This window comes from Vespula pensylvanica, chromosome 17 (genome assembly GCF_014466175.1).
Source record: "Vespula pensylvanica isolate Volc-1 chromosome 17, ASM1446617v1, whole genome shotgun sequence".
Taxonomy (NCBI): domain Eukaryota; kingdom Metazoa; phylum Arthropoda; class Insecta; order Hymenoptera; family Vespidae; genus Vespula; species Vespula pensylvanica.
Genome location: NC_057701.1, coordinates 237,896 through 261,400, shown reverse-complemented (window position 1 = coordinate 261,400; position 23,505 = coordinate 237,896). Strand labels below are relative to the sequence as shown.

The 23,505-nt window shown below is 40.6% G+C and overlaps 2 protein-coding genes across 10 annotated transcripts; one reads left to right on the top strand and one right to left on the bottom strand.

The window, feature by feature from the left end:
• Positions 1–37: 37 nt before the first annotated feature.
• Positions 38–8,853, top strand: LOC122635245 (rho-associated protein kinase 2). Of its 5 annotated transcripts, XR_006328614.1 has the most exons (14): positions 39–888; positions 964–1,216; positions 1,316–1,476; positions 1,562–1,900; positions 1,988–3,121; positions 3,184–3,484; positions 3,574–3,597; positions 3,794–4,209; positions 4,298–4,939; positions 5,023–5,433; positions 5,524–5,740; positions 5,824–6,046; positions 6,752–6,912; positions 6,999–8,853. XR_006328614.1 is itself a non-coding variant. In XM_043825224.1 (13 exons), exons 2-13 carry the CDS (start codon positions 1,036–1,038, stop codon positions 6,837–6,839), a joined length of 4,128 nt encoding a protein of 1,375 aa, XP_043681159.1. In that variant the 5' UTR covers positions 39–888; positions 964–1,035; the 3' UTR covers positions 6,840–8,853. The 5 variants fall into 5 exon arrangements, 3 of the variants coding, with proteins under 3 accessions (XP_043681159.1, XP_043681158.1, XP_043681160.1); XR_006328615.1 differs by having other exon boundaries at positions 38–888; positions 5,824–6,128; positions 6,752–8,853; XM_043825224.1 differs by having other exon boundaries at positions 3,803–4,209; positions 6,752–8,853.
• Positions 8,752–23,308, bottom strand: LOC122635247 (transcription factor SPT20 homolog). Of its 5 annotated transcripts, XM_043825227.1 has the most exons (15): positions 23,165–23,308; positions 22,754–22,976; positions 22,347–22,550; positions 21,984–22,168; positions 20,080–20,151; positions 18,579–18,844; positions 17,696–18,036; positions 17,098–17,412; positions 16,153–16,777; positions 15,535–15,632; positions 12,351–12,500; positions 11,845–11,956; positions 11,169–11,539; positions 10,859–11,070; positions 8,752–10,756 (listed from the first exon to the last, which is right to left on the bottom strand). In XM_043825227.1, the coding sequence occupies exons 5-15, from the start codon at positions 20,136–20,138 to the stop codon at positions 10,609–10,611; spliced, it is 2,697 nt and encodes an 898-aa protein (XP_043681162.1). In that variant the 5' UTR covers positions 20,139–20,151; positions 21,984–22,168; positions 22,347–22,550; positions 22,754–22,976; positions 23,165–23,308; the 3' UTR covers positions 8,752–10,608. The 5 variants fall into 5 exon arrangements, with proteins under 5 accessions (XP_043681162.1, XP_043681161.1, XP_043681163.1 ...); XM_043825226.1 differs by lacking the exons at positions 22,347–22,550; positions 22,754–22,976; positions 23,165–23,308 and having other exon boundaries at positions 21,984–22,311; XM_043825228.1 differs by lacking the exons at positions 21,984–22,168; positions 22,347–22,550; positions 22,754–22,976; positions 23,165–23,308 and adding an exon at positions 20,482–20,563.
• Between the last annotated feature and the right edge of the window lie 197 nt (positions 23,309–23,505).

Genomic DNA, 23,505 nt, shown 5'->3' with positions numbered 1-23,505 from the left:
TGCACTTTCCTTCTCTACTTTTTTCCTCCTCTTCTTTATTTTCTTTTAATGGAAGCAACAGCCTCGGAAAAGCCTCGCCTCCTCCTTTTCGCGCGTTAACGCGGAAGTGTATCAAAGTGTTTCATACTTTTCATAGCTCTTTCATCGGCGGCTTTGACGACCGTTGTGAATTTTCCCCAATGGCGCATGCACGGCTCAGCTGTGTGCGTTCGCGATTTATCCGCGCTGAAAGATAATGCTTTTTATAGTATTTTTATCCGATTAGACGGAGTGCTGGACACTGTGCTGGTGACGCTTAGGTACGTGGGACTTGATTTTCCATCGGTCGTCGTACGACCGAGCATGGAAAATGTAGGAGAAGGAGAGAAGTCTATTGTGATCTACTCGGGACGGGCACTTGCCGTAGAATCCACCTAAGCACAACGAGCTTGCTGTCAGACGACTGTTGATTTGTCGATCGAAGAGTATCTTGTCATTTTCGCTGAGCTATGTCTATTACGACACAAGTTTCGAATTTTTTCTTTCGTCACAAGGTATACGCGTAATATCCTTCGTCGTACCTTCACGAAAAGATCTATCGTTGTGTATTGTATGTTACATCGTATTGGTAATACGCAAGGGTGTTTTCCTCGTGTTTTTATGAAGACTCCATTTCGAGGAAGAAACGTTTTTCAGAAACGTACGAGCAATGCTTTTCTCGATTCGAACGTACCGTTTGCCTTTCATCGTTCAGACGTGTCGTTACGATATCGGGTGTGCCAACGAGTCGTTGCACATTGAATGGATACATGTGTTTTTAAAAACTTTACATCTTTAACTCGATCATTGTGACATCATATCAAACTGAGTAATGTAATGGTGCTACGTTACTTATGCCACGCATCAAATGTAAATGACTTTATTTATATACCATGAGATCGAGTTAATCTTATAATTTGCTTACGATTATATTCTTTTGTGCAGGGAAAATGGACTAATGCACCAAGGAACGAGTATATTGTTGTGGCATCGTAGCCTTACCTCCTAACAGGAGAAATGGATATAATACGAGATGAAGACAGGCGCAGGCGCCTGCGATTGTTGGAGGAACGTATAAAGGATCCGAGAAGTGTAACAAACATTGACAGTTTATTAGATACGGTCCAAGCGCTTGTAGCAGACTGTGATCATCCTGGTGTAAAACGTATGAAGAATATAGAAGCCTATATGAATAGATGTAAGTGATGAGATGAATTTATATATATTTGTGTGTGTGCGTGTATGTGTCTATGTAAAAGTAACACGTCAGCTAGCAATGATTTACTTTTTATTGCAGATGATTCTGTGGCCCAAGATATTTGTAAAATGCGAATGCGTACCGACGACTTTACATTGATTAAAGTTATAGGACGTGGTGCATTTGGCGAAGTTCAACTAGTTAGACACAAATCTACTCAAAAGGTGTACGCTATGAAATTACTCAGCAAATTTGAAATGGTAAAAAGTTTAAATAATCGTTATTATGTTTACATAGGTTAAATTTATATAGCATATTTATTTATCATACAATTTTGGTTGACAGATAAAGCGTTCTGATTCAGCCTTTTTTTGGGAAGAACGAGATATTATGGCTCACGCAAATTCACAGTGGATAGTTCAACTACACTTTGCTTTTCAAGATCAAAAGTATCTCTACATGGTAATGGATTACATGCCAGGTGGAGATTTAGTTAATTTGATGTCAAATTATGATGTACCAGAGAAATGGGCAAAGTTCTATTGCGCCGAAGTAGTACTTGCTCTAGATGCGATACATCGTATGGGATTTGTACATCGAGATGTCAAACCGGATAATATGCTACTCGATAAGCATGGCCATTTGAAACTCGCAGACTTTGGCACGTGTATGAGAATGGATGCAGTATGTATCGCATGAATTATATTATTATTTTTTTTTTTTTAATTTTCAATAAGTTTGAATCGTAATACGTGTGCTTGTATGATACAGGATGGTTTGGTTCGTTCTGACACCGCGGTTGGCACACCTGATTATATATCACCTGAAGTACTCCAGTCACAGGGTGGAGAAGGTGTATATGGTAGGGAATGCGATTGGTGGTCCGTCGGTGTATTTTTGTATGAAATGCTCGTTGGTGACACTCCCTTTTATGCTGATTCATTAGTTGGGACATATTCAAAGATCATGGATCATAGAAATTCACTACATTTTCCTCAGGAGCTTAACATTTCGCATTATGCAAAAAACTTGATATGTGGCTTTCTCACAGATAGAACTAAGCGGCTAGGAAGAAACGGCGTGGAAGAAATCAAAAGCCATCCATTTTTTAAAAATGATCAATGGACTTTTGATAACTTACGAGAATGTGTACCACCGGTGGTACCTGAATTATCCGGAGACGATGATACTAGCAATTTCGATGATGTCGATAAAGAAGATGGGCCAGAGGAAAGTTTTCCAGTACCAAAAGCATTTTCTGGAAATCATTTGCCATTCATAGGTTTCACATATTCGGGCGATTATCAATTAATGGCTGCTAATGGCAAAGAATCTGTAGATGGATTAGAAAATCATATAAATAATGGCACTAACGATGATGCCAAAATCTCACAGTTAGAAAATTTATTAGAACGAGAGAGAAGGCAGATAGAATCTATGGAAGCAAGACAGAGGGCTTTGTCTGTTCAGTTAGAGACCATGACACGCAGAGAGACTGAATTGCGTGAAGAAGCGGGAAGAGCGGACAAGGAATTAACTTTATTAAGACATAATTATAAAGAAGCACAACGAAGAGTAGAACATGAAACGGAAGCTCGTAGAAAGGCAGAATCTTTACTAATGGAATTAAAAAAGAAATTCGATGAAGAACAATCTAGGAGAGCACGAGATGCAAGTAATTCACAGCAGACGTTCGAACGTGTGAATACGTTAGAGAAACAAATTAAAGAAATGCAATCTAAATTGGAAAGAGAAACAGAGACGGTAACGAGATTACGAAAACAAGCTACTGAAATTACCGTAGCTCGTCAAGCTGCAGAACAAATGGCAAATGAATTGCAAATTGCAAGAACTCAATTACAAGCTCAACGCGATAGTTTGCAGCAAGAAGTTGCCGCTTTGCAGGTAAGATTTATAAGCTTACAATAAAATTCAAAGTGATTATATATGTATGGCTTTTTTCATAGGGTCAACTATCGAAAGAACGTAGTTCCCGGTCACAGGCATCGTCGTTAACAGTAGAACTCGAAACGCGTCTGTCCGCTTTACATCTTGAATTGGAACGTAGTCATGAGAAAGAAGAGAAAGCTACTTTGGATAATAGGCAACTAAATGAAAAAGTGTCCGAGTTAGAAAAAGAAACGGCAAGTTTAATGCTCGAATTAAAAGCTGCACAAGCTAGGTATAATCAAGAAGTAGTTGCGCATCAAGAAACGGAAAGATCACGTATATTGTCCAAGGAAGAAGCGAATCTGGAAGTTGTTAAAGGTATCTATATATGTTTATATATACGCACACCCATCAAGATTACGAAATTTTTATAAAAACGTGTACGTTTACTTAAATGTTCATCGCAGGACAACATAATGGAATATTCTCAGGTAATAATAGTTATAACACTTGTCGTGCCGTTTCGGGCATTAATATTATCAAAATGATTGTAAATTTCTCTAATTAAATTTTTTACTTTTTGAATGCATTCATATGGTGATACTCTTTTTTATGTATGTATATTGTAAATAAGTTGACGATTGTAAAGATAGAATTTTTAAGGATATGTATTATCATTTGTAACAGCTTTACAAGCAAAATTGAATGAAGAAAAGAGTGGTAGACAAAGAGCGGAATTACTTGCACAAGAAAAGGAAAGACAGACTTCAATGCTATCTGTGGACTACAAGCAAATACAGCAACGTTTGCAGAAACTCGAGGGTGAACACAGACAAGAAGTGGAAAAAGTAAAAGTACTTCAGGGGCAGGTTGAGCAGGAACAACAAAAGAGAAATGTTCTTCAAACTGATTTGGCACAACAATCCTCGGAAGCTGGAAGGCTACGAGCTAGAGAACAACAATTGATTGGCGAAGTTACACAATTAAGAGAAGCGAAACGACAAATAGAGGAAGAATTACATCATTTGAAGACTCAAAGAAACGTGGATCAGCTACAGACTAAAGAGTTACAAGAACAATTGGAAGCGGAAGCTTATTTTTCGGTAAATATTTTTATGTCAATTTTCTTGCGACAAATAGTATTCGCGTTTATTGTAACGAATAGTGAAATATCGATTCGTTTATTTCTAGACCCTTTATAAAACGCAAACTCAAGAATTACGCGAAGAACTTGAAGAGAAGACGCGATTGCAACAAGAATTGGAGGAAGAACGTAGTTCTTTGGTTCATCAGCTACAACTGTCTTTAACCAGAGGAGATAGCGAAGCGTTGGCAAGATCAATAGCTGAAGAAACAGTGGCAGATCTTGAAAAAGAACGTACCATGAAGGAATTAGAATACAAAGATGGAGTTGCCAAACATCATCAGGAATTGAATGCTAAAGAACAGATTGTAAACAGACTTAAGGATAGCGAGGCAGAATTAAAAAAATCTGTCGAACAATATATCAAAGAGAAAGAAGACTTGAATAAAAGGATTAAAGAATTGCAAGAACAACTCAATAAAGCGCAATCTAATGCCGAAGAAATTGAAAAACTCAGCAGTAAGCTCAAGACGGAGCAATTGCTTAAACAACAAGCCGTCAACAAGTTGGCTGAAATTATGAATAGAAAGGATGTTTCTTCTACTGGAAAAAATAAGAATAAGGCATCGGCTACGGATCTGAGAAAGAAGGAAAAGGACTGCCGACGATTTCAACAGGAACTTACTCAAGAACGGGAAAAGTATGGACAATTGGCAGCTAAATGGCAAAAGGATCTCCAGGATTTACAAGTAAGATGATCTCGAACTTGTGTCGATTCGTACAAATTTAAGGAGAACGTCTAACGTGTTTTTAATATTTTTTAATTGCACAGGCACAACTCGTCGAGGAAAATCAAGCAAAGTTGAGGCTGCAAATGGAGCTTGATTCGAAGGACTCGGAGATCGAAACGTTGCAAATGAAAATCGCAAGTGTCAATTCAGAAACAGCAAGTGTTTCTTCCGTGGAAAATGACGGAGAAGACTCCGTTTTATCCGAGCATGGTTCAATGAGATTAGAGGGCTGGTTAAACGTGCCAAACAAGCAAAATATTAAGAGGCATGGTTGGAAGAAGCAATATGTGGTCGTTTCTTCTAAGAAAATCATTTTTTATAATAGCGAAAACGATAAAATGAATGCAGATCCAGTTTTGATATTAGACTTGAGTAAAGTATTTCACGTTAGATCTGTCACGCAAGGTGATGTTATCCGCGCCAATGCCAAAGATATTCCTAGGATTTTTCAGGTAAACTATGGTTCTCGTTATAAACGCATACATAGTAGGTGGTGATTACGCAGACGGAAAGAATTGCTTTCATGTTACTTTTTTATGCAGTTACTTTATGCCGGCGAAGGCGAAGCTAGACGACCTGGCGACGAAGGGAACGCACTATCTGGAATAGAATTACCACAACTTACGGACAAACCTGGTACGCAACAATTAAAAGGCCATGAATTCGTTTCAATATCTTATCACATGCCGACCACGTGCGAAGTTTGTTCCAAACAACTTTGGCATATGTTTCGTCCGTCTCCAGCTCTGGAATGTCGAAGTAAGTTACAAATAAAATTCGATAAATACGTGCATTATCCGATCATAGTTGTTTTAATATTACACAAATCATTACTCACGTAGGATGTCGCATAAAAGTGCATAAAGAACACTTGGAAAAGAAAGAAGATGCCATAGCACCGTGTAAACTACATTACGATCCAAACAGTGCACGAGAATTGTTGGTCCTTGCCGGAAGTCCAGAAGAACAAAAATATTGGGTCTCCAGATTATCTAGGCGCATTCAAAAGTGCGGTTATAAAGCGAATTCACATGTCGATGGGACAGGACAACGTGTCTCGCCAAGGTAGCGTAGCCGTGCAGCACAACGTAGCCAGGGACTAAATAGCTCTCGTGTATTGTGGCATCGCATGATCGGGTGTAGAGAGGTCAGAGTCGTTTGATTTTTACCGCTTTCTCATAACTATCATTCTATACTAAACATATGAGATAGAGTCAATATACTATCTAAGTGCGAGAATCTCACTTAGTGCAAAGTCAAAATCTATTCGAAGAGTACGAGGACAAGGGAACCATCCAGGTTGGCTAATAAGAAATCCGTTCGTTGTGTCATCGAAACAGATAATAGGGATCGTACATAGCTTTTATTAGCATTTTATGCATATGCACTGCATGCCGGCATATGAAACACGCATTTCTAGTAAAAAGATCGATGACAATATTTTCGTAGAAGATGCTATTACGACGTAATGTCGTTTCTGGAAGGAAACAAAAAAGAAGCATGTAAAGAGGCATTTGAAAAAAGTGTGCGAGCTTCAAAATCATACAATTTGAGAGCTTATCGCGTTAACGGGGCATTCGTGTCAAAGTTATTGATATGCATATTTTTTAGAAACCGCTGATATGCTTTTGGAGCTTCCTATATTTCCGGCATTAATAGTCATTTTTCTTTGGGAATGTATTTTTACATGTCGCATCATTGCTGTTCAATGCGTAGATATGAACAACGAAAATACTCCTTCCGCGTTCATTCTATTTTCTGTCTTTTCAGGGAATCGACCAGATCGACGTTAAAGCCATATTTATCGGTGCAACAGCGCTCAGCGACTTTGCCAGCGAATGCCAGTATGGGCAAGTGACCTTAGCTCGCGTTGAAAATATCTTCGGTCGTCAGTGCGCTTGATTGTTATCATTTAGTCCTTCTCTATTAAGGTTCGACTTAGTAAACGCGTCGCGTCGGTTGATTTTCATTGTTCACCCGATGATTCTTTAAGTTCATTCTCACATACATTTTCCAGAAGCCGTGTTTTCAGAGTCTACCCACTTGTAGTACCGTGTGTTGTCGGATTTACGATCCAAATACACTGTTAACAAATACCATATTAGTGGAAAAGAAGGAGCAAAAAATGACTAACGACTGCGATAGGCCGATTTCATTTCTCGGCGATTAGCAATGTAAGAAATTCCAATCAAGTCCCAGAGCTGTATGGAAAAAACAGGGTTAACTAGATATACCACGTGGAAAGAGATGGTTTTTCGGAATATACGTACAATCAAGGAAAAAAGAAATGGAAAAGGATAAGAGAAGAATGACGGTAATCGTTATTTATAACAGGTCGAGGAATAATGCTTATCTGAAAACAATCTGCGATAAAGAAATCAAAGTGACGTACGAACGTATGCAGCCTTCCTCGTATTCGTTTGACTAAATTTATTGTATTATGGCAAATGACTTTATTCATTCGCCACGCGAGATACTCGATTTGTTGAAACTCTATTACGTTATTAGTGTCGTCCCTTGTGAAAAGGCATATCGCATATTCATTGTAGTTTGTATATGAATGCTTAAATCGAATGTTCTTTGTACATACACTTGTCGGCACCATATCCAAGGGATAGAGCGGCTCGGTGCTTCTTTATTTTTTCGTTTCTTATCCTCTTAAAGCGTAGAATCAAGCTGGATATTGAGCATTATTTGCTCGGAAGACTAACGAGTTTATCACAGGATATTTATAGTATTATTAAAATTTTATATTTTTTCGAAAGTAAAATATTTAAATTCTTACATCGAACTAACATAGAGGCAAGTTTTCACTTGCTCGAATCATCGAAAACAGCTGCCAAAGTTTTGTTTGTTTGTTTTTTTTTCTTCTACTTTAACGCGAGATACGAACAGTCAGGAAAGAGACATGTTAAAAGTTAAAAGCGAAAGTATAGTTAAACTAAAAAAAAAAAACAAAAAAGAAAGAAAGAAAAGAGAAAAGAAAATTATCAAAACCAGCACAACGATAAGTGCTAAGATAAGTTAAAGCTATGAGCGAGCTTCGTTGTACAGTAGATGTAATATTTACAGTTATGACCTACGAAAGTTTTAAAATATAATATACGAATGTTCGCGCGATACTTTTTGGATTGAAAAAAAAAAAAAAAGAAAAGAAAGAAACATGCATAATCTCGAGAGAGAGGCTTAGGATTCTATCGTGCGTGCCCTGCGTTAGAGTAGAACGTGGCACCTAACGACAAAAATTAGTACATATAAAAAAAAAAAAGCGTACGAGTATTAACGCGTTGTCGCCGCTTGTGTTCTTATAAAAGGTACTCTCTGCGATGCATTCACTTTACGTTTCACGTAATGAAGCGCGATAAAAGAAAACATGATCGTTTGCGTGCGACTCGACGCGTCTCGCCCTTTCTTTTCTATAGATCCTCGTGTTTCTCTTTCACGCGAGATTGACATGGTGCTCCCTCTCCTATTCTCTGGATCGATTTGGAACAGAAAGAACGTGGAGCTTCCAAAACAAAACGAAAACAAAAAAAAAAAAAACCAAACAAGGAAATGGAATTTTCTTTTTCTTTTGATACTCGCGCAACGTGAATTTAGATGAACGAAAAGCGAAGAATTTCAGCGGAAAGGAACACCATCCAACTTAATACCCTGTGCCTTCTTCCCGCTTTCGGTCTCGGGCGTGTAATAATCCTTCGCGAGTTGCGGAGATCGAAGGAGAATCGATGATACTGCGAAAAAAGAGAAGAGAGAAAAATGCGGAAAGATGCGGAAGAGAACTTGTTACAGCATATTTTATTATTGTTTAGTTATTTACAATCTGTATATTATTAATTAATATTACGATTAAAAGTATTTTGTAGATAATACGCAAGTGTGTAGAGTTTTCTATGACAGCCGATCCAATCGTCCGACGGCGGTCCTCCTCGAGGATGGATTCAAGTTTGAGGTTTTTTTTATTTTCTTTAATATTATAAATACCTTCTACTGTTTGTCTATGTTTGCCTATGTGTTTGTCTCGATGATCCAGAATCTTGTTGCTTTTCTTCCTATCTTTTGCAAGGCCTCAATATTAAAATCCTTCGTTGTTACATCGCTTGCTTTTCGTTTTCTCGAATCGATCGTGCACTTCGAAGTGCGCATCATCCTGCATCTATGCGCGTACACGCACGACAATATCGCGTATTCTCGTGCTTTCATATACGCGGCTAAAGCTCGATCAGGGATTCTATTTATTTCCCAAAAATACGGTCGGCAGATGAATGCATCAACGAAGAGACGAAGGAATGCAAATTCAAGTATCGTACAAACGTGCATGCAAACTGCCTTCTGCCATATCGTGCTTTGCGTTCGCGCCGTTGTCACATAAAAAGATATATCCTTGTGTCTCATCGTCTCGGGATAGTAAACAATGCTCAAACAGTTAATTAGACTGCACGATCCAAAGTTAATTAGCGACCTCCTTTAGCGTTCATTCACGACAACGCATCGTAGATGAAGCGCTTCTTGAATTAATTAAGATAGATCTTTGCGAAACGTTCGCGTGCACCACGCGTGTTAAAGAGTGTTTCGTAGAGATCGTTATGACGTTGTCTTCGCAAGAATGACACGCCAAGTGAGGTAACATCCTGCACTTTTTGTACGGATAAGAAACGTGTACCTACTTCAACGTATCTCACTACTTTCCACCAAGAGAGGGATGCATCCATTAATTGTCATAAGTATTGTATATGCGACGAAAGGTAGGAAGATCCGGTATACTTTCGGATGCATGATTAATGATATGCAAATTGATCGACGATGTTGTCTAAAAGAAATTCGCACGGTCATTAATATTTCCTTCAATGCACACTCTTGTTAAATCCGATGATTACAACAGAAACGTATCTGTAGACGCGAAGATGTAATTGCCTTTTTATCAACTAATAAAACTATATTTTTTCTACCTGTTTGATATGTAACACACGTTTTTTTCATAGTGCGAAGAAAGAAAGAGGGACAAAGAAAAAAAAAAAAGGAAAATGAAAACGGGAGGTAATTTTTGGAAGACCATGGAAAAGAAATTATGCACGCGACAATGAAGGAAATACGATCGTAGACACGTGCATCCGCTAAGAAATCTCGACCTATATACAACATAGAAGAGATTTGCCGTTATTTTGGCGCACTATTATATAAAGGCGATGTCGATACACTCGGTAAACATATGCATGCATAGTTGTGGATTACAATCAGATCTTCTGGATCCGGATATAGAAAGAGAGTGCACCTCTCGGACTGAAACGTAGTTAATCTTGCTCGTTGCTACTTGACCGTCTATGTATATACGTACGTAGGTAAAACTACTTTGCGATTTGATAACGACAAAGCTGTAAAAACCTTTGGAAATTCTGGAAAAAACTTTTTTTTTTCCCCCCCTTTGAAACACTGTCTGCAAAAGTCTAAGCAGGCACACCTCGGATTTCGTTCAAAGATTGCAGCTTTCTTTTTCATCCGGTTATAGCGATCCTCGTCTTCCCTTTTGTTCTTCGAACATTTCAAGATGCTGCAAAGCTTCATCGTCCCTGGTGATTAGCTCCGCTCGTTTAATTTCCGACGAGACTGCGTAGTCTCGTGGCAAAAGATTATTTCCTAACGAGAGCGACTAAACTACGGTGCGTCAACTTCGGCTTGATCGTGTTCTTCGTTTGACCGACCGTCGTCTGTTGTTGATTGTTTCGATTCGCCGCGGCCGTTTGTTGTTTCTTCTTCATTGATTCCTGCTTGGCACCTCTATACGCAAAACCGTAAGATAATTTCTTTATAAGAGATACTCGATATAAGAAATAGATAGAACGGCGTAAAGAAGATAATCCGAAGTTTCAAAGGTCTTACAAGTATCGGGTAAGATCCTCAACGTCGACGAGCATCGAGTCTTGCTCCATATGTAGATCGTCCCTTCTCAAGAGTCCTTCGACCAGAGCTTCGTTCAAAGCAGCGATTCTCGCGTGTAGATCATTAGCTATTACTTGAAGCTGTGCGACATTGAGTTCCGTGAGTAAAACTCTAGATAATCGTCGTCTATCTTCCCCCAGTTGAACGCCAACCTTTTGAGAAAGAAACCATTTGAAAATCGATATCGACGAGTTCTAAATTAAGATTTATTTACGATGAAAAGGAGCCGTTCGATCTTTATTCGACTTACTTTTTCCAGACTGGATCGTACCATTTCCGTGATAGGACTTTGTTTGAGCCTTTGTCTTTCCACTTCCATTTGCATATGAGCCATTTCTTTAGCCTGTGCAAGTGCCATGCGTGCTTCCGTTTGAAGTCTCGCTTGGCGTGCAAAAAAATCTGCCTCGTCCACCGGTGCTGAATTTGTACCCGAGTCGAGTCTCAACGGTGGAAGGCTGAGTACTTGCGGTCTGGCGGGTGCTTGTTGCTTCGCTTGCTGCTTCGCTTGCTGTTTCGATCCACGGGACATTGGTGTAGATCCTGGCAAAGCGTCGCTCTCCGAACATGACGATTCTGTGTCCGACGGTGTCTCGTTCATGAAGCAAATTTGGAGATTCATGCCTTTATAGAAATAACGCGTTAGATACGTTCAATGATATAAATGTCAAATACAATTTCCGTATAACATTATTCAGAGTTATCGTTTTACGTAATGAAGACGTGTAATAATAACGTACATACGTATTCACTTTGCCCCCGGTAGAAATTTTAATAGCGAGCGAACGAGTTACGCGAGTAAGCAAGATTCTTCGTAAAATGTCATATTGTACTTTTTATATATAATGGTTCGTACGTGACTTATCTTTAGATCAGAAGGGTTCGAGCTTTAAGGGATGCTCGCAAAGAGGGATAGAACCGATACGAACCACTTTGTAGGCGAGACTGAAGGCTTGGCTTTCTTCCGCGTTCAGCGCGCATGTCTTCGGCGTCCGGACCCATTGCGAGTCTCCTTCTAATCTCCTCACGGTCGTTCCGTCGCTGTTGGCAAATAAAGTATTTCCTTGTATATATGTACAATCTACTTCACGAATTTCCTCGCGCGTGAAAAGGTCCTCGACGCGTTGATCGCCGTAGGCACGCCTTTCATTTCGACTTCGTATCCGAATACTTGTGCAGCTAATAAAAGACCGCGGTTTACGAGCTCGTTCCAATTTTTTTTTCTTACCCTTGCAAGACCACTCTCTTACCTTTACGTTCGAACATATTCTCTACAAGAGATAAACAAGACGTATGACATTTTTAAATTACACGTATTACTGTAAGTAGTAATATTTGGAGAAAGATCAAATCCATCTCCGTTCCAAGGACAAAGAAAAATTCCATATATTATCTCGCTATAACGAATGATATCGAATTAAGAAAAAAATTGCACCTCGAGCGTATCATCCGGATCTCCTCGGATCAATCTATCGAATCGAGCGATCAAATCTTCCCTCTCGGGATCTTTCTCTTCTTTCGGTTTCTCAAGCACCGTGACTTCTGGTACTGGAACGGGTGCTCTCGTCGTGTCGTTGTCATCTTCCTAAGACGTTCGATCACACGATCAAATTATTTCTACTAGCTGGAACATCTTTGAAAAAACGATTGTAGCTGGGCGACAACGAATGATCTTTTCACACACGCGTGTATTCTATAATTATTTATAGAAGGGTTTTATCCGAAAGGTTTTACGTTAATCAAGAGTCTAATTAAAGCAACGAGGGATTAAAATACGTCGAATAAAATTTGATCGTATACAAGCTATCCGGTTAACGTTCACTGTGTCTTCAATTATTGGATTTGTAATCAATTAAAAGGAAGTTTGTATAGTGATTAAAGGCCACAGTTCATCGTATACGTCATAAAAAGCACCGAACGTAACGCTGATCGATACACGTTTTTCCTTTTTCTTTGCAACGTATGCTTACTTAAATCATTGATTTCTATTCAACGATAATTATCGACTTTATTGGTAAAAGAAAAAAATACTAGAGAGAAAGAGAGAGAGAGAGAGAGAGAGAGAGAGAGAGAGGGTGGGAGAGAAATCCAAGTGCGGCGCACTACGATTTTCTCTATCCTAAAAGAGGAACCTCTACTTTCAAATCGCACGTTCTAGATGGTCTTTAAGGTAAACGAGTATACGAAGAGAGTTAGCCAAGTGGCTTGCTGAGCAAGCAGCGAGAGACGTGGTATCGTATCGAGAAGTAGGAGCGTAATTTTACGTTTCGATAGTTAGACGCTGTCGCCCGCTTAGTCGGGTTCCCATTACATCTGTAACTTGTCATTATTGAGCAACCTGAGCTTACGAGATCAAAGTCGTCGTAAGTGAAGGTGTAGAGATCAGCCACGAAACGCGAATCCTTCTTGTAGTGTCTTCGAGACTTGTTGCTGCTACCCATATTGTTTTCCCTTTCTTTTTTTTTCTATCGACGATAAACTGGAATTTCTGTCTTCTTATTTCTTCTTCCTTTGGTTACCAATCACGTGTCCTCGTTCGTTATAAATACGTCACGAGAAAGATACAGCACGCGGAGCACGAGACCAAGAAACGTGCACGCGAGACGAGAATCGTACGAGACACTGATACGAACCAAAGTCGAGAGAGAACGTAGAAACTAACCGAACCGAACCGAACCGAACCTTCTTCTTCTTCTTTTTCTTTTTCTTCTTCCGGCGTACGTACACTTCTTTCTAGGCTTAACCACAGAGCTGACACAGTGGTGATGGTGGTGGTGGTGGTGGTGGTGGTGACGATGATGATGGTAGTGGTGATGGTGCTGGTGGTGGTAGTGATGGTGGTGGTGGTGATGTTGCTGCCGCTGCTGCTGCTGTTGCTGGAGAGTAGCTAACTGTCTAGGAGCGTCTAACGTCTGGCCAAGTCGTTCACGATCCTTGGTGAAAGTGGTCGACACGGTTGACGCGACCGTGGCACTTGCTGCCGTAGCTCTCCGCTACTTTCGGTCCTTTACCTCGCATTTTCGTCATTTTCTCTATTAATTATTCGCATACTTTTCTCAACAAATATACAATAATGACAATAATGAATAAACATAAAAAGAATAATTCCGTCTTGAATGACTTCGTCTTTGGCGACGTAACGATAGTACTTTTAAGTATAGTACTGACACGTTTTCTTCTCAAAGCTTTCAAGCTCTTTCTATTTGCTTCTCTTTTCTCTCTTTTCTTTCGAGATGTATTCTTCTTTAGCTCATAGTCTCTAGCAAAGATACTCTCGTGAATTATTTCCCCGTTACGACTTCAACAAAAGAACATAAACAGTGTTTGAGGTAGACGTAAAACGTCTTGGTTGGCTGATCATGCGCGTCCTTTGACCCACGTATACTTCTACTTTCGGTTAGTTACGTTTCTCTGTTTATCTTCGTCTTTCGACCGACCATAGTACATGTTTCAACTTGATCCTATTAATGAAGAATTTACTAAGCGGTGAAGATGTTTTACTACTTAAAAAACACGATGTCGTACATACGAAATTCTACTCGTTAAATTCGATCTTAATTATCACAGCGTTATGTTCAAATTTATTCCATCTATAGATTTGTCGGATCAGTTTTTTTCTTCCCTCACTTCCGTTTCCGTTTTCGAATTAACATACAATGTAGAGATACGAGATAGATCGCGCATAATAAATCGAATCTCGGCGGCGAGAATGAAAAATGAGACCGTTATTGAAAATTTTGCTATGTTAACACGATCGAATTTATGCACGAACAATTTCAAGTTTACACATCTAATTTAACGGATCAACTTTCCGATTACACGTCCGTGAACTATGGCTCGTATTTACTCCTCGTGTTTCTTCGTTCTTTTCATTTCGGTGTTTAACGAACGTCAAAGTTTATCGACTGTCGCTTATCAAAATTTCCTACAGTACAATGTTGATTATATCCTTTCTACGTATTCGTGTTAGCAAAGATTAGATTGTAAATCGAGTCTGGGTCTTCGTAAATCTAAGTCCGTTCCTGACCAATGGCCTCGAGCGAAAGCCTACATGCATGTACGCCTACTCTCTGTATATCTAAGCGTGCGACATACATACATATATGTAAACAAATGTGTATATATATATGTATGTATGTATGTATGTATGTATGTATGTAAATACGAGGATGCACATCCGCGAAGAATTACGGCGTGACTGTTATACGATCCACGACCCTTTTACAACTATGATATCTCAGGTAGACCCGTGGAAGAATAATAGAGAAACGTGAATAGAGAATGTCTGAAGTAGCAACAAAGAAAAAGAAAAAGCAGACCTGGTGTAGGCTCGTGCCACTTGGCATGATGCTCTTTTAACAGTCAGCGACGAGTAACGCCCTTTAAAAAGGGTGTTCTCGGCTGATTATAAACGTACCTTGTCTTCTTATACTTGGTAATAAGAATCAAACATTAAACGTAGAACAAAAGATACCATAAAAGCAGTTCGAATCGAACGTCGCTTATTCTGCTGCACTCTTATTCGAGATACGAAATTCGAAAGGAAACTGTTATTAATTATACCATTATATATCGTTCATCTGTGCGCGTATCGTTCTTGTCGCGTTATTTCCACTCACCCGTCGCTCTTCCTCACGCGCAGCTCTCAAATGCGACTCGATCGCATCCAAGTCGATCTTTGGCATTGCCGTTTCGATGTTGAAGACGTCAAATCCACCTTGAAAAAAGAAGGTTACACTTGAGACTTTTTAAGTATCGACGGCGAAGCAGACGTGGCACCGCTATCGGCGGACTAAATATAACGGAATACCGATGCGCCGGTATCGTAAAAAGTTTTCGATCGTTCGTTAAATTTCTTCTTCTCTTTTTATTTCATTTTATCTTTTTTAGATGACCGTTGAGTTTACTTTAATGACCTTTACGCATCGATAAAGATAATACCTTAGCCGATTAAACGCAAGAGCGAAAACGAAAACACGAAGTACGTTTAAAAGATTTACTTTACGACAGGAAAACTATGTATGCACGCGACGATATGCTTCAACCGTGAAGAAACGTATCGCGTGTGCGTTCCGAATACGTCGTCTTCGAGTACGAAGCTTTTATTGTCTTTTAGATTACGCTAATCGCGGTATTTTCTTGAAAGAACTTGAAGGTAACGATGTGGGAAATCCCTTGACGATTACCCGACCGACGTTTATAGCCTATTCGAGTTAAAATATGAAAGGAAGCGATACCTGGACCGCTCTCGGTATCGGCCCTTCGCTTATCTGGTCGTCGCGAGTTGGACGACCGAAGTGGTTGTTGCTGCTGCTGCTGCTGTTGCTGTTGTTGCTGCTGTTGCTGCTGCTGCTGCTGTTGTTGTTGCCTTCTCTTTGCCTGGTTCCTCACCATCTTTTCTTTCTTCCTACAGTCGGCGCTCGACGCGTCGGAAAGATCTCGGTCTAAAATCTTGTTCGTGTCTTCTGAGACAGGATCCTTGAGCATGTTGCGATTGCCGGACGCGGAGCGCGAAGAGCCGCGCGAAGAGCCGCGCGATGAGCCACGCACGGTGTCAACGGCCTCCATGGCTACGACGTCCGGAACGGACTGAACGTATTTTTCGAGATCAACGCCGATGTCTCGGCCGATGCTCGAGAGGAGATCGATTTCTTCGAGCTTCGCGTACGTTGATTGTTCCTCCGTGTAACCTTCGGTGTCGGTGTTAGTCTCAGAGTCACCAGGAGAACCGTTCGACACGATCGTCGTTGCTGTCGCCGTCGACGTTGTCGTTGCTTGGTTGCCTATTTTGGAGCGGTCGGTGCGAGGCAATTCCTTTGCCTCGCGTATGAGGTCGATGTGCTCCACCACGCTATCCTCCGTCTGCGAATGAATTCAAGATCGTAATAAGTGCTATGCCGAACGCATTATTAACCGTAGCTACGTAGAGACCGGCTCGCCGGCTCGAGTCGACGCAAAACGCTTCCCTCTCTGCACGTGCGATAGCGCAACGGACCGCCCGCAGCCACGCTGCGCTTTGCTTTTAGATCTCATTCACTCTAATCGCTCGCTCTTGCGCGCCTATATACACCAACTATGCCGTTGCACTTGATACGTTCTACGTCCAAATATTACAACGATTAATTTCTCTTTCTTTTTAAAACGATCGAGATATATAAAAGAGAAGATTCTCTTTCATTTACCTCGCCTACTTCGCTGGTTTTGCCCGAATCTAAAATCTCCTCGATTTCTGGAAATTGGAGCGTCTCCTTCACGCCGATCGACAATTTGAAGACCTCGAGCTCTACGTTCAGCTCTCTGTCGCGTTCGTTTTTGAGAATATCCTCGGAATGACGGAACGCTTCTTCGGATTCCAATGTCAAGAAATTTTCAGTCTCGATGATCTCCGGTTCTGGCGAAAGAGCCTTCTCCTCCGACCTCGAAACCTCCACGCTCTTCACGTAGTTTATACACTTCTCCGAGGGTGGCACCACTGACTCGTACAGAGAAGTCACCGTCTGCAAGCACGTGTGCGAGAATACCAAGAGCATTATGTTGAGTTAACATTCGATAATTAAGGAAGCTCGCAGCGATAATAACGCGATATGCAAATTTCTAAGGTCGAGCAAATTACATTCTCCTTTTCGAAAGGAGATTCAGTGAAACAGAGAAATTCACCGAGTCGAGCATTGGAAATGATCTAAATAGGAGAACTGCAGATGATCTAATTAGGAGAACGATCGAATAAGGTATAATGAGATGGATCCAATGGGATGAAAATGACGACGTTTTTAAACCTACCTGTATATTAAATTTAGGCTTTTCGTAAAAGGTCTTTCGATCGTTTCTCTGTCCGCAAAGATGATTGATACTCTCGTCGATATTGTTGTTATACTCGTTGCCGTTTTCGCTGGAGCGAGCGTCGATGTCGTTCAAACGGATATAATCCGGGCAGCTGTCGTGCTCGTCTTCTGTAAGGTCCGTGTCCGAGAGCAAGGAAGGCGCCAGATGTTGAAATCCTGGATAGTTGGTATTAACGATGCCGCAACAACCAGACGGAAGATTTCCCTCCTCGGAGAGATCCGACCATTCGGACGGAGTCAATTCGTGGGACGACGAATCCTCCCGAGAAGAGTTACGCCCTGTAAAGTTTCACGCTCGTTGAACATCGACGGAATAATCGTGTATTCGCGCGACTCTTGACTGACTCATCATCGTCGTGGTGCTTATCGTTCACGAGCAGCCGACCGGCTGCCGGCGACTCGTTGATTTCTAACTGCGAATCTTCTCTCTGCGAAGCACTCTATTCTACTCGACTCGACTCGTTAAATTGCTGCTCCCGTTGCGCAATTTACCCCTCCCAATATCGAGTTGACGCGTCTTCTCTTTTAACGGAATACTATTCTATCGTACTTGGAATCTCTGGAACATTAGATAATCTTCTCAATGAGATCTGGTTAAAAGTGGATGATGTTAGTCACCGCTCAAAGGTGCACTCTATTCGGTGAACTTGAAATAATGCGACATGTTTGTAACGATGGACAATGTCAAGGATACATCTTGGCTATGTCCTATGAGTGTACACGTACATACGTACAACGTACATATATACACGCGCGCGCATCACACATATATTTACACGTTCCTTCTATGCGTTTTAAAATCTCTATCATAAAATCTTTACCTTCGTAATCGGCAAGACTATCGATCGAACTGTTTCGACGAATCCTCGAGGTGGTCAAATTATTGTTGATGTTGTTGCGTCCGTTGTTGGCCGATTCAAGCTGAATGTTGTCGCGCGCTATAGCGAGCGAGGACCACGTGGTAGTATCCTCGGCGACGTGAAACTCGACCGTTTCTTCCAAGCCGAAGTCCGTCGACGAGGATGAGTCGTTTTGGTTGGCAACCTCCTCCGTCGTTGCTTGACTCTCGTTGCTTCTATGAAGCTGACTGTGGACAGAGCAACATGCTCGAATGAATCGATCCGTTACTCACAGCTCCTATGTCGATCTATGTCGATACAAATATAGGATCTCGCGTCTATGTGTTTTTTCCTTGAGCACGAAGAGCCTATCTATAAATGAACGAAAGATCTACGTATATAGATACATCTATCCAATGATTGCTGTGGAGATACCACTGGATGTGTGTGTGTCTCCTTTGGCGAGCGTACTATTCGTGTACTTCGCGAAATTTCATCGATCCCTGTGAGTATTTTGTTCCTGTGTATCCATTAGAGTACGTTTAACGAGCTAATAGGTCACGAGAGAGAGGAGAAGTACCTGCCGATAGTACGGGTGAAATGTTATTGAAACGAGAATGGATTAACGACGTATTATAAAAATAGACCGATCGCGTTGCTTACCTGTTTGTCAACCGACCGTAAATCTACCGATTATAAGCTATTATGCTTATGGTAGCTAATGTAACAAAAAAAAAAAAAAAAAAAATGAAAACTAATCAAGACACGAGATGGTATAAATAAAATATTCTTCTCTCTGTACGAAAACGTGCCAAAGAGTGTACATTTACTCCTCCATACGTCGTTCGTCCGATTCTTTGAAAGAAACGCTTCCTCTTTGTTTCACCTTCCTGACTCTCGTTTCATCCCTTGTTTGCAAAGTACAATGGTCAGAAGGGTGGTGATAAACTCAAGAGCAACGTCGAGCGACATTGGAACAAGTAGAAGATCTTTAAAAAAACGAGGACACTCGCGACTCTTACATAACTCTAGAAAAAATAAGACTATTTGAAATGTAGCCGTTAGATAAGCGAAGAAACAGAAAGTTGCCTTTGGCTAGATCGCCGTAGACATGCACTTACCATTCAAATCAAAGCTTTTATGCGTACTCCTACGACGTACTCTTCGAGATAAAGATTTTAAAAGAAACTTTTAATTCACGAGCGCACAGCGAACGAATAATCGAGCAAAGGTAAGTCCTCGTCGTCTTCCTCGAAACCGGCAAATACGTCCAATGTTCGTTCGACGTTAGAATCTTACCGAAGACGATAAATCCATGCACGATCCATGTGTTTACCGTAGAAACGAAGAAAACATTTTGCGCTTGATAGATAGAATCGATTTTGGAAAGTTCCAGCGGTCTCTTTTTTTTCAACGAAAGGGTACACCACGACAGCCCTTAGTGCACTTAATCGAAGAAAACAAGACGGCAAGGCAGACTTACTTGTTGTTCAGTCCTCCAGGATGCAAAGGTAGCGAGACGATGGCTTCCCTGAGTCGCATATCGAATCCTCGTCTGGAAAAAGAAAGAAGAACTGTGACAAATCGTTCCAAATAGATAGATCAGAATTTTCGAATATCTCCGATTGCTATATTCGACGAACGTATCGCGTCTACCCGCTGGATCAAAGGGAGATGCGCGATTCCACTCGCCTTTTCTTTCGATCTCACGAGATCATTTTTTCTCGGCTCGTCGTAGAATACGTGCTCGCAAGGAAAGGAAAAAAACACGTTCGTGATTAAAGAACGAAGGAGAGAAGGAAAGAAAGAAAGAAAAAGATCGATCGTGCGTACGTCTCGTCCACGGCTATCCGTAAGAGGAATGGAAAAAGGAAATGGGACTCACCGTCGGCCATGTTGAAGCCGTGCGCAAGGGTGCTCGCGTTTCCCGTGGTTTATCGACTTGCAACCAACACCCTCGTTTCGTTCTCCTTTCCCTCTCTCTTTCTCTTTCTCTCTACCCCTACTTCGATCCCTCCTTTTACCCCTTCGTTACTCCCCGACTGACTCTCCTCTCCGACTGGGAAAACGTGGATATATAATAAAGCATTTCGCCGACGACAACGCGATCAAAAATACTGTTTCCCTTTACTTTCTTTTTTTTTCGAAATCTTAAGCTTTAAGAAATCAACGAGATATTCTCATTTGTTTACTATTTCGTTTCAATACGCATGAGTATCATAGAAATTTCCTACATAGCTCTATATTTGTATCAATCTTGATCTTTCCTCGTCCCTGTTGCTCGCTCTATTCAAAGTCCCTCGCGAACCCTCGATTTCTTTCCATGGCTTCTGTTTTAACTCTCCCGCATCTCGTATTTCTTTGACACACCGATGAATCTTGTTACGGATCGTCGAAAAGTATTCCCCCTTTTATATTTACGTACCAAGAAACTGGTAAGAAGTTTTGAGTCGAGAGGTTTCCTCGAACCGTCGATCTTCGTCGCGACTAAACGGATTACATCGTTGTGAAAATGCGTATGCTCGAATTTCACGATCGATGTGTTTTATAAGACGAGAGAAGAAACGTCATAAAAGATCGTCGTTCTTTTTGATCTCGTGCTTTAAAAAGAATAATAGATCGAAGCGTAGTCGTTTTTATTCTTTTATTTGCGTGCGCGCGCGCGCGTGTGTGCGTATGTCAACGTGTAGAAAGTCACGCGTCGATCGATCGACTACTCATCTCCGTACGTTCCGCTCCGTAGCGTAGAGCGGTCCCTTCCTAATTAATACAGAGTCTACCTTTGTTCCATGTTAAAAAAAAAAAAAAAGTACACGCGCTGACGCGAGGCTTTCAATTTAAAAGAATACCGTCCCCTCGTAGCACGAACGAATATGGCTGCTTCGTATACATGGCCGAAAAGCTACCTTCGCCGCAGTCACGTAGAAAAACAGAGAGGCTGTAATTTTGCCAGCTTTAAAAACGATCTCCTAATAACGTTAGCACGTATCCTTGACGATAACCGACTTGAGTAAGGAAAGTAGATCGCATCGTTTAATGAGTTAACAACATTATCTGTTACAATTATTAAACGATGAAATTCGAGGGATGAACGATCGAAAGAGAATGTTGATATTTAAAGATACCGATCAAATCGATGCAATCAAATAATTTACACGATTTGGTTAAAATAGAATGACGGCTTAAGAATACTTTCCTTCTCTTCCTCCTACCCTCGATAAAGCGAGTACTTTGCACCCTGTTCCTGTATATAGTTGTAACGTCATCTGTACGAATCTACGAGTTTCCATGCGCGCGTAGAAAATAACAAACGGACGAACGGTTTTCTTTAAAATCGTTCAACATTAATTACCGATTTATTTCGCTCGTTAAGAGAAAGTTACTTACATTATTCGTGGACAGTAGACAAGTATATCTTTCGGGAGAGTCGAATGTGCCAATCCCTTGATCTTTCACGGTTTAGAAAGCGACGATCGTGAGGCGCGTCTTCGTTCTCGCATTCCACGAATTCGTCTGCGAGGGAAGGACGACGATAGTCAATAAAGCAACGCAGAGCTCCTTTCTTTCTCGAACTTGAAAAGCAAAATAATAACAAATAAGTCTTAAAGCGAATACGAAGAAAATTAGACGGTCGAAGAGAATAGAAAGGAGAGAATTTCGCGAGAAGAACGAGAGCAAACTGCGAGACGGTATATACGCTCGGTGTTCGATCTCTGTCTGTCTCTCTCCCTCTCTCCCTCTCTCTCTCACCCTTCGTCGAAGATACGCCGCGCATGCGTTTCGTTGCCTCGTGGGGTTGTTGGCGGTTCTCTCCTCCGAATCGGATCGAATACTTTTCTTCGCTTGCTTTCTTTCCTTCCTTTTTCAGTGCCTTTTATTCTCGTTTCATCCTTTCTCTATCGTTTCCACCTCTTTGTTTCGAGCCTACTACTTTCCATCAGCTCGTTCGCCGACCTAGACAAATTAAAAAATAGAGCTTAAAAACGTACACGTTGAGTGTATTCTTAATCCGTTCGTTGAACTTCTTTCGATGCAGCATCAGAAAAAAAATGTGAATATTGCATTAGAAGATGTACTCGAGAGAATACGTCGATGCAAGAATTTTCTTTAAAATAAGATCAAGGAGGTTAAAAGAAGGAGAATAATGTCATTTTTACCTAGATATAATTCCTTAGCGAATAAAAAGCAAGAATGTTGTATTGTTTAATTTGATGAAAAAAACGTGCTTTTTTGTCCTTGGCTCGCATAGTCAAAATTCAATGTCGAATGACCGAATGGGAGACTATAATAGGCTTTGTCTCGTCGTAAATAACTGGCGCCGAGCTTCCGTATCGAGTGGCCTAGAATCGTTGCCAGCTTCGTCGAAGGACTCTGTCAACCCTTTCGATACAAAGAAAATAAAGAAATTTATTCTTATACATGGCTCGTGATATAATCGAAGAATGGTTCCAAATAAAAATCTTATATATATATATATATATATATATATATATATATATGCATTGAAGTAACGGCTCGAAGGACGTAAAAATCGTAATACCTATTTTTGTAGGAAAATGAAACGATACCTTGTGCTCTACGTAGTGTACTCTATATTCATACGCGTGTCAAAGCATGTTAAAGCAGAATATGATTTATTTGGATCTATTAAAAACGCAAAATGTTACGATATTAAATGGAAAATATTGATTCCCTTCCACTTGTCATTGATGCGACATGAAGTAGACGTAAATTGGGTTCCAATCGATCGCGTATATCGTTTGGTGTATTTCAATCTAGGCGGCGCTGCGATCGAAAAATATTTTTTCTTTTCTTTTTTGCGGGAAATCTGAATTATACAAATTTATATTTTCGATTATACATCCTCAAAGTAAAATTACTTATGCTGTAAACTATCTTTCGTTCTCTT